This window comes from Carlito syrichta, unplaced genomic scaffold (assembly GCF_000164805.1).
Source record: "Carlito syrichta isolate Samal-C Ts95f unplaced genomic scaffold, Tarsius_syrichta-2.0.1 Scaffold315380, whole genome shotgun sequence".
In the NCBI taxonomy this organism is placed as follows: Eukaryota; Metazoa; Chordata; class Mammalia; order Primates; family Tarsiidae; genus Carlito; species Carlito syrichta.
In genome coordinates this window covers 158,328-172,005 of record NW_007259476.1, presented here as the reverse complement: position 1 = coordinate 172,005, position 13,678 = coordinate 158,328, and the positions used below count along the sequence as shown (strand labels likewise).

General features: G+C 39.9%; 2 gene segments (V, D, J or C); both read left to right on the top strand.

The window, feature by feature from the left end:
* Positions 1-2,840: 2,840 nt before the first annotated feature.
* Positions 2,841-3,288, top strand: LOC103275257. The segment is given in 2 exon segments: positions 2,841-2,886; positions 2,972-3,288. Coding segments are annotated over 2 exon segments (363 nt in total).
* Positions 3,289-12,430: 9,142 nt separating this feature from the next.
* LOC103275256 lies at positions 12,431-12,878 on the top strand. The segment is given in 2 exon segments: positions 12,431-12,476; positions 12,562-12,878. Coding segments are annotated over 2 exon segments (363 nt in total).
* Positions 12,879-13,678: the final 800 nt, after the last annotated feature.

The following is a 13,678-nucleotide window of genomic DNA, read 5'->3' as shown; positions in this document are numbered from 1 at the left end:
ATTGCAGACATCACTCCCATCCTCCCTTTACCATGCAAATAAATAAATCTAGGCAATAAAGGTAAGATTCAAGAAAATAGTTTTGGAATAGTGTACCCAAGGGCGAAAGCAAAAAAAGTTGAAAATCATCTGGATACCCTTTGTAGAGGTCACAGCACAGAGAAAGAAGGCCAAAACACCACTGGCTTTAAATTATAACAACATGTTGTGATCCTCTGCCTCACTGTTTACCTCATAAATACAATTAATCTTGATTAAAAATGAACATAGGAAATGCATAGACATTATCTGAGGAGAAGAACTTAGGGAAACCCAAAAAACAACAGAAAAGAAAAGCCCCAGGACAGTATAGTATTTTGAAGACTCTAAACCCAACATGTTCCAGACCTAGAACAGGTAGGTCACTTCCTCCTTAGACTCTGATTACTTTTTCAGGAGGCACCTACAGGGCTCCCAAGTGAGAAAAGGTGAGTCCAACATGCATGCACTTCCCAAGACTCCTCTTGTATTCTCCTTACTTTCGGCTCTTTTTTTAGAAGCAAGTCACACATACCCAGTTCTAGTGTCTGTGTGGTGGGTACCTCCAATATTCTAGATACTAAGAAAAAAGAAAATTAGGGGTCTATTACTTTAAAATTATTCAAAATGACGGGGGGATTTGCCTGTTTCAGTATGTGGTGGGTATGTAGTTGCATCATTTTTGTATGTGAGTTTACTTATTTATTTTTTTTGAGTTGGAGTCTCACTCTGTCACCCAGTCTGGAGTGCAATGGCTGCTCCCGGTCAATGCAGTCTCGACCTGCTGGGCTCCTGGGATCCTTCCACCTCAGCCTTCCAAGTAGCTGGAATTACAGGCATGCGCTACCATGCCCGGCCAAATTTTGATTTATTATAGAGATGAGGTCTCACTGCCCAGGCGGGTCTCGAACACGCAGGCTCAGGCAATCCACTCACCTCAGCCTCCCAAAGGTGCAGCAGTACACGCTGAGCCAACGAGCCCGGCTTGTGAGTTTTTAGCCATTGGGGTCTATATTGAAAGTACTCAGTGATTTGAACTCTCACCATATGACTCTAAAGAAGATAAAGAGAGCCCCTCAAATTTTCTGAGTAGTTATAGACTCAACGTGTGTGTTATTGTACCAGTGTATCAGACAATATCTGGGTAGGGTCTCCTGATTGGTTTCAAAAAATATATTACTTGGGGCCACACATTAGAGAATTAACTGGTTTAGTGAGGGGAATTCACAATTTAAAGAGATGTTTTTAAAAACTTAGGTGTCAGTTAGAATGGCCATCACTAATAAAACAAACAACAGCAGTTGCTGGTGAGGATGTGTAGAAAAAGGAACTCTTCTATAGTTCTGGTGGGAAGGCAAACTAGTGCAATCTCTTTGGAAGATAGTGTGATGATTTCTGGAAGACCTAGAAATTGACCTTCCATATATCCCAGCAATCCCCTAATAGGAATATACCCGGAGGAACTCAAGTCATTCTATCAAAAAGATACTGCACATGCATGTTTGTTGCAGTCTACTCACAATGGCAAAAACATAGAACCAACCATGCTGCACATCGATGTAGGTTTCATGTTTCTGTTATTGTGAGTAGACTGAATGAAAAAGGTGGTAAATATACATACCAAGGGGATATTATGCCACCATAAAGAAAGAAAAACACATGGACTTGGAAGGATTTAGAGTCTATCATACTCTGTGATCTATCACAGAAACAAACTACAGTTTGCCATATATTCTCACTCATAAATGGACCATGATCAACTATCATAATACTATAAGAAAGGGGTTGGCAGTAGTGAAAAACTGGTAAGGGAGAGGAGTTGGGATTGGCAGCTGAGGAAACTGACAAGAGAGGGAGGGGCACACGTCATCAACAGGATACCTGCATAGTGATCATTTGTTCACCTTAACCTGACTTATACCCCACATATTTAAAATGTAAAGAAATATATTAATTAAATCAAACCCAAACCAAACAAAAAAGTCTAGGGTGTCACAGAAGAAGCATTTTGGACACATGCACAGGTTTTCTTACTGGGATAGAGAGGGGAAGATTTTCTGTGAGTCCAGACAGAAATTTCTCTGCAGAGCAGGTGCTGGACATCAGGGGGTGCTAAGGACCCACCAAGCACAGTCACCAGCCCTGAAGCAGGTGCACATGAGTCAGAGAGAGGAGGTGTGTCTCAGGCACTGAGTCTTTTGGTTTCAACACAAAATATAACAAAAAGGTAAAATAGGAATTTAGCAAAGACAGTTGATGTGATTTCAAGCTTTTTACTTTACCTAGAGCATGAAGTAAACAAAACAAGATAATGAGAAACACATTCAAAGAAAGAAATTTCTAGTGCTTTCAAATATATTAACAGTTAGAATGAAAACATTAATGGATTAATTAATTAAATGTGTGCAAATATCATGAAAAACATTTTCCCAGGAGGTAGATTTGCAGAGGAAGAAAACCAGAAAGACTTGTGTGTCTGTGTGCCACTGGAACGTGCAATGTCTGTCAGCAATTTTTCTGTAGACATTTTCTAATTAGTAGATAAGTTCTGGGTTCAATAACTTCTGGGCATAACAGTGGACAAACATTATTAAACAAGAATTAGAACTTGGGCTTCAGGACAACGGTTACATGATCCCTGCATTATCTATCGTCTCTATCTCATGTTGAATCATGTTTGAGCTATAAATCATCCTGTCTAATGAACATGCAAATGATCTGAGTTCTATCAAGGTAAATACAGATATATCTGTGCCCTGAGAGCAGCATCCCCCAACCAATTCCCTTCCCTAGAGAAGCCCCTGAAAGCACAACTCCTCATCATGGATTGGAGCTGGAGAATCCTCTTTTTGGTGACAGCAGCTACAGGTAAGGGGCTTCCACATCCCAGGGCTGAGGAAAGGACCAGGGCCAGTTCAGGGAGATTTTAACTATCTTTGTTTCCTGTCCACAGGTGTCCAATCCCAGGTGCAACTGGTGCAGTCTGGGGCTGAGGTGAAGAAGACTGGGACCTCAGTGAAGATCTCCTGCAAGGCTTCTGGATACACCTTCACCAATTATTTGATGCACTGGGTGCAACAGTCCAATGACGAAGGGTTTGAGTGGATGGGAGACATCAACCCTAATAGTGGTGGAACAAGCTATGCCCAGAAGTTCCAGGGCAGAGTTACCATGACCAGTAACACATCAACAAACACAGCTTACATGGAGCTGAGCAGTTTGAGACCTGAGGACTCAGCCATGTATTATTGTGTGAGACACACAGTGTAAAAACCCACATCCTGGGAGTGTCAAAAACCCTGAGATGGAAGGCAGCTGTGCTGGACTAAGGAGGATGATGAGACTCATGATGTTGAAGGTTTCTTAGAAAATGTTGTTCGGCAAGTGTGGATAAAAAACAATGAAACATATATAGACTCTAATTATATAAGAAATAGTTCATTAAACAATCACATTATATGTAACATACACAGACTGGAGAAATCATTCTTGTGTACATATCTGAGGGGACATGAGCTTTCAAATCCTACTGATAAATAAGTTTTCAAGGTTCTTTGTTCACATAGTATGTCAAACTATAATTCCTAAAAATTAGCCCAAAATATCTTCCCCAAAATCCAACCCTTACTTCGACATAAAATGTTAGAGGATATTTAGGACCACAGTAGAATTGAAAAGAATGTATAGAGCATTCTTGCACTCCCTTTTCACACATGCACAGTCTTCCTCAATTTCAGCATTGTGCATGTGCATTATATGTATGTTATAGTGGGTGGACCTTCATTAACATATCATTAAATTTATTTCCTGGTGTTTCCTTGACACAACAGTCCTAAGTTACCTGAAAATACCACATGTTTTTCAAATGTGTTAGAGAGAGATTTGCCAATAGGAAAGAAAGTGAGTGAGGCTATTTTTTCTTGTACTTTTCTTCCAAGACTCATATATTGCATACATATAAGAATTAATTTGAATCCTAATGTTATATTACCTTTCAGAAAGGTTATTGTCCTTAACTGTTTTCAGGTATGCAAGATCTCTAGAAGACCAGCAACTTCTGGTGAATCCCATGATAAGTATCCTTAAGAAAAGTGGATATTCTCCATAGCAAAAGAAACCATCAAGGGAGCAGGGAAACAACCCTCAGAATTGGAAAATAGTATTTGCGAAGTGAATGTCTGACAATAGCTGAACATACAGGATTTACAGGAAATCAAATGAGATTAAAGAAAACAACAAGCTGGGCTCGGTGGCTCAGCCTGTAATCCTGCGCCTTTGGGAGGATGAGGTGAGTGGATTGCCTGAGCCCGCAGGTTCGAGACCCGCCTGGGCAGCGAGACCTCATCTCTACAATAAATCAAAAAATCAGCCGGGCATGGTAGCGCATGCCTGTAATTCCGGCTACTCGGAAGGCTGAGGCGGAAGGATCGCCGGAGCCCAGCAGGCGAGGCTGCGGTGGCCGGGAGCGGCCACTGCACTCCAGTTTGGGCGACTGAGTGAGACTCCAAAAAAAAGAAAGCAACAATAACAAAAAAATCACAAATTATCCTGATAAAAAATAAAAAATAAGCAGGAGACATCATCAGACACTCTCAAATAAAGACATATGAGCAGCCAACACATAAAAGCAAAAATGCTGAGCTTCACTAGATGTCAGATAAATGCAAATCAAAAACACACTGAGATACCATTTACCGTAGTTATGATGGCCATCATTAATAAATAAATAATGAATAATAAGCAAAAAATAGATGCTGATGTGGGTTTAGAGAATAGGGGCCACTTCTACACTCTTGTTGAGAGTGCAACCCAACCCAAACTCTATGGAAAATTGTGTGGCAGAACTAAGAGAACTAGAAATTGACCTTCCATATGATTCGGCATTCCTCTTCCTGGAACTATACCAGGAGGAGCACAATTCATTCTATAAAATAAGATACTTGCACAAATATTTTCATTCTACACTATTCACAAAAGCAAAAATATGGAACCAAACTTAGTGCCCATCAAAAGTAGAATAGACAGCGAAGATGCAGTACATACACAGGAATACTATGAAGCTGTAGAAGGACAAAATCATGGACTTCACAGCAAATTGTATGGAATTAGAGACAATCATTCTTAGAGATCAATCACAGAAACCAAGCACAGGATACTACATATTCTCACTCATAAGTGAGATCTGAATATTAATCACAATAATACAAAGAAGAGATTGGCAGTTGTGGAACACTGCCAGGGAATGGTAAAGAGGAGGAAGAACTTAACAATAAAGGGTACCTGATCCTAAACTGGGGAAACTGAACACTAGTTTTAGGCCCAAATGTCACCTCGACCAAGCTTACTTATGTCCCTAATACTGACTTTTACCCAAAATCATTATAATAAAACAAGGAATAAAAGGAAGAGGAGGAATGGGACCTTGGCCATAAGTGACATCATGCATGGCATGCTGTATTTAGATCAGATGCCCTGTAAATATTTGGGAGATTGTTCTGAATGAGACTATTTGAGCAGAAAAGACAGACAGCATTTGTATTGGATCTGGTCAGGAATGAAAGAATCCCCTAAACAAGTGGGTTGACACCTTAAAGTCTCCCCCTCAGGAGTCTATATCGTTTTTTTTCTGCTCACTTCATATTATCCAGAGAGATATGAATCTGAGTGGTCTTGGAGAAGGAGAGTCCCACTGGAGTCATGGCTATGGGGGGCCTGTCATCCACCATCTGAGCAATTTCTTCTTCTTGATTATTGCTGCCAGCCCCTTGGTGGGTGCATTCTAGAAGATGACAAGATGTGTGCAAACATCCTTTCAGTGATTGTCCATTATGACACATGAAAAAATTACTCAGCTTTCACAACAAGACAAGTGCCTGCAGAGATAAACAGAATGTATATATATTCTCATCTTGTGCAGCCCCTGACAAATCCTATGTGTGGCAGTATGAACATTAAATTCAAAATGATTAACAAATAACTGAAGGCTGAGAGTAAACAAGATAATGGGTCACCCTCAAGAGACTGCACCTGCACAGGGTTCACTTACTCATGGAGGCTTTTTCACCAGTTACTGTGGTAGGAACTTGCAAAGGATCACAGAGAACCCTGATAATTTCCCTAACATTGAGGGCAAATATTACAAAATTACAAAAATAAAACTCTAAGAGTTTTATACATTATCAGTTAGTTCAAATGAATTTATGAATACTGTACTATGTATAAATATACAATATGTCAGAGACTTTTCTTATATCTGACTGTGTTATTTCTGAAAAAAAACACCAGAGTTCCATCTTGCACGGGAAGCCCCTTAAGTTAAACATCTTTTTGGTTGGTGACATTCCCAGTCCTTTCCTTTTCCTTGTGTATCCCTGTGTCTCTGTGGGATCAGTTTTCACCAGTGCAGTAAGATACAAGATGAAGCTATCAGCCATGTGTATTCTGGTGTTTCTTTTCATCACAAAGAATAAATATAAGATCTTCACACCCTAAAGCCTTCAATGGACAAAAAGTAGCAATGGAAGGCAACAGGTTTGCAGAAAATGCATCCCAACACTTTCAAAGCAGTCTCCATCCCTCCTTAGTGATGTCACTGGGCATCTCTGGAGTGATTTTTTTTAGGAAGCCACCCTCAAGAAACTGACTTGAAAAGTACTAATCCCACCTGCAATACAAATGAAATCTATTTGCTTATTTGTAAAGAAACAAAGAGTATAAAATACTGTGTTTCTTCTAGTCGGCCCAAACTCCACAAGGAAGAGAGGGAAGGTGGGTCTGGACACAGCACTAGTGATTTCCTTCCTTCCCTTTAAGTGTCTTGTATCCCTTTCATGCCTGTAACACAGTGGCTTTGGTGGCTTTATCCATGCAGATTAAATCCATGGTGTTTTAGTGGTGAAAAAGGTGGAGAACTTGGATTTTTTTTCAGGAATAGTTGCTGTTCCTTTTTCTCAGAAAGAAACATCTCAGGAAGTAAATAGTAAATAGGAGCATTTGCAATGTGTCCCCAATCTTGGGGGGAAAGGCTTCACTGGCAATAGAAACACCCCAACTACAAGTCCTCTGAGAATTCCAACTCTAACTACATAACAAATTTCATTTTCAGAAATGTCTGAGTGTGTCTAATTTAATCATTTACTAGCTCACTTGAGATGTGTCAGCCTCTGTCCCAGTTATAGTAATAAACTGCTCCTGTTTCTCTTCCAGGTCTTTGCCTCTCTCCAGATTTTACGATTTTGTTTGTCCTATAACAGCAATTATCTGATGTAATCAAGAAAATTGCTAATTTTTATTTTCTTCAAGATAGATGTTTTGAAAAAAAACTAACAAAATTTTTTTTGTATGTCTACATCTTCAAGCATAGCAGGAGATTTATTTGTAGAACTCAGAACCTATAAATAATACAAATATTGTGTAGGTTTTATTAAACAAAGAGTGAAAAATTCATTGATTTTAATGCTATCCATTGTGTTAATAGACTATTGATATGTAACACCTTTCTCTCACAATAATATAGTGTGAAAATCCACAAAAATTAAGCACGTACTAGATATCTCATTAATTAATTCTATAAACAAGTTAAAACTAAATTAAACTTAAAAAGATCGGTGGCTGACTCAGATGTGCTGGGAGTAGGCCATGACTGGGAGGGAAAAATTTTAAAACAGCAAGACATAACTTTAAGAGTGATTATTGTTCATTATACTGATTTTTATGATTGATTACCAGGTGAGCACCAGTGCTGGTATGTATCAAACTATACACTTAATTATGGGATTTTTATTATGTGTTAAAAATGCCTTATTAAAACTATTGGATATAAACAAATAAATAAATTAAGATGAAATAAGTGATGGAGAACAGACAACACATAAGACATCCCTGAAAATAAAAACCAGAAATTAAGGGCTACTTATTTATGAAAGCATGATAAAATAATGAGTCTATCTTTTCCAAATGCCATTCTTTTCACCAAACTCCCTCATGCACCTGCCATCTGCACTGGATCTTTCCTTCTTTGAGGAATTCCACCCCAAAGCTTGCCATGCAGTTGGAAACATGCAAATAGGATGCTCCTTCTGCTGAGGAAAACCAGCCCAGTCCTAATCCTGCAGCTTTAGGAGAGTAGCCTCAGTCCTATGATTCTCATATTTTCCCATTCAGGGAGCAGGACTGAACATGGATAAAGTAATATGGAGTTTGAACTCAGCTGACTTTTCTGTGTTGCTGTTTTCAGTGGTAATTCAAAGAGACTAGAGATATTGAGAGAGTGAGAGAATGTGAGTGAGAGAAAGAGTGGATATATGTGGCAGTTTCTGACCAGAATGTATATGTGTTTGCAGAAGTCCTGCGTGAGGTGGAACTGGTGGAGTTTGGGGAGGTTTAGACCAGATTTGAGGTTCTCTTTGACACTCCTGTACAACTTCTGGATTCACTTTCAGTGACTACTATATGTAATTAGTGTGCCAGGCTTCAGAAAACAAGACTGGAGTTAGTTGGTCTTGTTACAGACAAAGCTTATTGTTACATGACAGAATATGCTACTTTTGTGAAAGTCAGCCTCTCAAGGGATGGTTCTCAGAACATGCTGTGTCTTCATATGAACAGCTTTGATCCAAGGACACAGCTGTATATTGCTGTAGGGGAACACAGTGAAGGACCTCACTATTTGTACCTAGAAACAGAGGTACCATAGGGGCAACACAGACACCAGAGGGTTCAGGGTCACGAGGCACTCATTTCTTCTCAGGAGGAGGTGCAGATGGTTGCTGAGGATTGGTTTCCTGCCATGTGTACAACTATCTCTCTACCAATTTCTTTCGGAATCTGCCTAGATGTGAAATTCTGTAGTAACATTTAACATTTCAAGATACACGGTGTTCTTATCAGATTATTTATTTTTGATTGCAGGACACATTCTCACTTGCACCGAAGCGAGAGTGTGGCTTTGTCCTGAACACATCCTATTGTGTTCATGAGGATCAGAAACCTGGGGAAGCCCTTGTGGTCTGAGAAGAGTATTCTAAGAGATTCATGGCAGGGACCTGGAATGTTTCCTGACTTGAATAGATGTTGAGAGTAAGATTAAGGGTCATAGGGTTGCTTGACCAGGGCCAGTGTCCCTAAAATCATAGTCAGTGTCACATCTATCCTCCTCTTGTAGAAATGTACACATGACTCAGAACTCATCCATTTGCCCTTCCTAATAATCCTTTTTATGTATTTTTAGGCCTTACTGTCATACCTCCCACTTTTCCATTTTTATTCTCTTAATAGAGGAGGTGTTTCTGTTGTCTAAATCACAGGACTGAAGGCCTTTGTCAGGAACTCATATGCTATTCATGCTGAGTCCCCAGAAAAGCCAGAAAGAAAGACAGGACTTTCTCCAGCATCACTTATACATAGTGAGATAAAATGCCTGCTTCGAGTAATAGGGCAATGATGACTTCAGGATTCTTTCGTGCTTTACTTCATTAATCTTCAAAGGCATCACAGCATATTTACGTTAATTTCTGACTATCAAGAAAACAATATTTTCAAAAATTCATCAAATAAGTATCATTACAGGAAAAACCACCTCCTCTAAAATCTAGAAACAGGATGACACAGAATCACATTGGAGATCATTTTACCTGGATCAGAAATTTATGGAGTCTCAAACAGTGACACTTGCAAGGTAATTACCATGAATGTCTGGTGGCAAGTAAAAACTAGTCTAAGGGGAAGAGCTTCTGGAGTCCCCGTACATTGCACTCCACTTTCCCTCAAGGTCATACACATTCTCATAATGACAGTGCAAATAGATACGATTTTGGCTCTGAAATGTTCAGGACTAATTACTGACATACACGCAAAGGTTCCTCCAGATGCACTATCCAATGGAAGAACTTTTGCATAACATTTATCTATGTGGGGGAAAATCATTATTTCACACTGCAGACTTCACTCCCATCCTCCCTTATTCCTCAAATAAATAAATCTAGGCAATGAAGGTGAGATTTAAGAAAATTGTTTTGGGATACTGCACCTAAGAGAGACAGTAAAAAAAAGTGAAAATTATTTGTACATCTGGATACCCTTTGTAGAGGTCACAGAACAGAGGAAGAAGGCCAAAACACCACTGGATTTAAATTATAACTACACATCATGATCCTCTGCCTCACTCCTAACCATTTCATCAACATGATTAATCTGGATTAAAGATGAACGAAGGCAATGCATAGACACTCACTGAGAAGGAGAACTTAGGGAAGTCCAAAAACAACAGAAAAGAAAATCCCCAGGACATTAGAGTACTTTGAAGACTCTAATCCCAACAGCTTCCAGACCTAGAACAAGTAGGTCACTTCTTCCTTGGATGCTGATTAATTTTTTAGGAGGCACCTGCTAGGTTCCCAGGCAAGAACAGGTGAGTCCAACATGTATGAACTTCCCAATACCCCTCTTGATTCCTGCTTTCTTTTGGCCCATTTTTAGAAGCAAGTCACATACCCAGGTCTAGTGGAGTGGGCACCTCCAATGTTCTAGATACTATGAAGAAAGAAAATTAAGGGTCTAAAAATTATTCAAAGTTATCGAACCATTTGCCTGTTTGAGTATGTGGTGGGTACGTAATTTCATCAGTTTGTATGAGGGTTTGTGGCCATTGGGGTCTGTATTGAAGGTAATGCGTGATGTGAACTCTCACCATATGAATCTAAAAAAAGCTAAAGAGATCCATTCAAATTTTCCTAGTAGTTCTAGACTCCACAATACCTGGGTCGGGGCTCCTGATGGGTTTCCAAAAATATCTTATTTGGGGCCACACTTTAGAGAATTACCTGGTTTTAATAAGGGGAATTCACAATTTTAAGAGATGTTTTTAAAAACATAGGTTTCAGTTAGAATGGCCATCAATTTATAAAACAAATAACAGCAGTTGCTGTTGAGGATGTGGAGAGAAAGGAACGCTTCTATACTGCTGGTGGGAATGTAAACTAGTGCAATCTCTTCGAAAGACAGTGTGATGATTTCTGGAGGCCCTAGAATTTGAATTCCGTATGACCCAGCAATCCCTTAATAGGAAAATACCCAGAGGAACTCAAGTCTTTCCACCAAAAACATACTGTGCATGCATGTTTGTTGCAGTTCTACTCACAATGGCAAAAACATGGAACCAGCCACGCTGTGCATCAAACCTGGACTAAATTAAAAAAGTGGTACCTATACATATGAAGGGAATATTATAAAGCCATAAAGAAAGACAAATATATGCACTTAACAGTAACTTGGAAGGATTTAGAGTCTATCATCTATCTGTGCTCTATCACAGAATAAAAGAACAGTTTATCATATGTTCTCACTCATACATGGACAATGATCAACTATCATAATACTATAAGAAAGTGATTGGTAGTAGTGGGTAACTGGCAGGAGAAGGGAGTTGGGATTGGAAGCTGAGGAAAACTGACAGGAGTTGAGGGGGGACACTTCCACAACAGAATACCTGCTTAGTGAACATTTGTATAGCTAAACCTGAATGGTACCCCATGTATTTAAAATTTAAATAAATATGTGAATTAAATAAAAAATAAACAAAACAAAAAAGCATAGGGTGTCACAGAAGCAGCATTTTGGACATGTGTACAGCTTTTCTTTCTAGGATAGAGAGGGGAAGATTTTCTGTGAGGCCAGACAGAAATTTCTCTGCAGAGCAGGAGCTGGGCAACAGGGGTTATTCAGGACACACCAAACAGTTTCTGGCCCTGAAGCAGGTGCAAATGAGGATGAGAGGGGAGGGGTTTCTCAGCATGGGTCTTTTGGTTTCAAAACAAATAATCAGAAAAAGGTACAGTAGGGATTTAGCAAAAGTAGTGATGGATTTTAAGCTTCGTACTCTACTTGGAGCATGAATTAAACCAAACAAGACAATAAGAAACACATTTAAAGAAATAAATTTCTAGTGTTTTCAAGCATATCAACAGTTAGAATGTGAACATGCATGGTTTAATTAATTGAATATCTGCAAATATCATGAGTAACATTTTCCCAGGAGGTAGATTTGCAGAGAAAAAAGCTCAGAAAGTCTTGTGTACCTGTGTGCCACTGGAACATGGGGTGGCTCACAGCAATTTTCCTGTGGACATTTTCTTATAAGTACTGGGTTCAAGAATTTCTTGACATAAGAGTGGACAAGCATTATTAAAGAAGCTTTATAACTTGGGCTTCAGCACCATGGTTACATGGTCCATGTGTTAACTATCTTCTCTATCTCATGCTGGATCATTTTTGAGCTATAAATTGCCCTTTCTCATGAATATGCAAATAATCTGAGTACTATCAAGGTAAATACAGATATATCTGTACCCGGAGAGTAGGATCCACCAACCAATTCCCTTCCCTAGAGAAGCCCCGGAGAGCACAACTCCTCATCATGGATTGGAGCTGGAAAATCCTCTTCTTGATGGCAGCAGCTACAGGTAAGGGGCTTCCACATCCCAGGGATGAGGAAGGGACTGAGGCTAGTTCAGGGAGATTTCAGGTACCCCTGTTTCCTGTCTACAGGTGTTGAATCCCAGGTGCAGCTGGTACAGTCTGGGGCTGAGATGAAGAAGCCTGGGACCTCAGTGAAGATCTCCTGCAAGGCTTCTGGATACACCTTCACCAATTATGATATGAACTGGGTGCGACAGTCCAATAGAGAAGTGCTTGAGTGGATGGGATACATCTACCCGGCTAGTGGTGCAACAAGCTATTCCCAGAAGTTCCAGGGCAGAGTCACCATGACCAGTGACACATCAACAAACACAGCTTACATGGAGCTGAGCAATTTGAGACCTGACGACTCGGCCATGTATTATTGTGTGAGAGACACAGTGTAAAAACCCACATCCTGAGAGTGTCAAAAACTCTGAGATGGAAGGCAGCTGTGCTGGACTGAGGAAGATGATGAAACTCATAAAGTTGAATTTTTCTTAGAAAATGTTGTTAGGCAACTGTGGAGAAGAAACAATGGAAACATATATCAACTCTAATTATATAAGAAATATTCCATTAAACAATCACATTTTACGTAAAATACACAGACTGGAGAAATCATTCCTTTGTACATATCTGAGGAGTCATGAGTTTTCAAATCTGATGGATAAATAAGATTTCAAGATTGTTCACACAGTATGTCAAACTATAATTCTTAAGAATTAGCCCAAATATCTTCCCCAAAATTCAACCTTTACTTCAACACACACTATTAGAGTAGATTTAGTATCACAGTAGAATTGAGAAGAAGGCATAGAGCATTCCCGCACTCCCTTTTCCCACATGCACAGTCTTCTCCACTATCAGCATTGTGCACCTGCATCCTATATATGTTACAGTTGGTGGACCTTTATCAACATATCATTAAATTTATTTCCACCGGGCTCGGTGGCTCAGCCTGTAATTCTGTGCCTTTGGGAGGCTGAGGTGAGTGGATTGCCTGAGTCATGGTTTCGAGACCTGCCTGGGCAGGCGAGACCTCATCTCTACAATAATATCAAAAATTAGCCGGGCGTGGTAGCACATGCCTGTAATTCCGGCTACTTGGAAGGCTGAGGCGGAAGGATCGCCAGAACCCAGCAGATCGAGGTTGCGGTGGCCGGGAGCGGCCACTGCACTCCAGTCTGGGAGACAGAGTGAGACT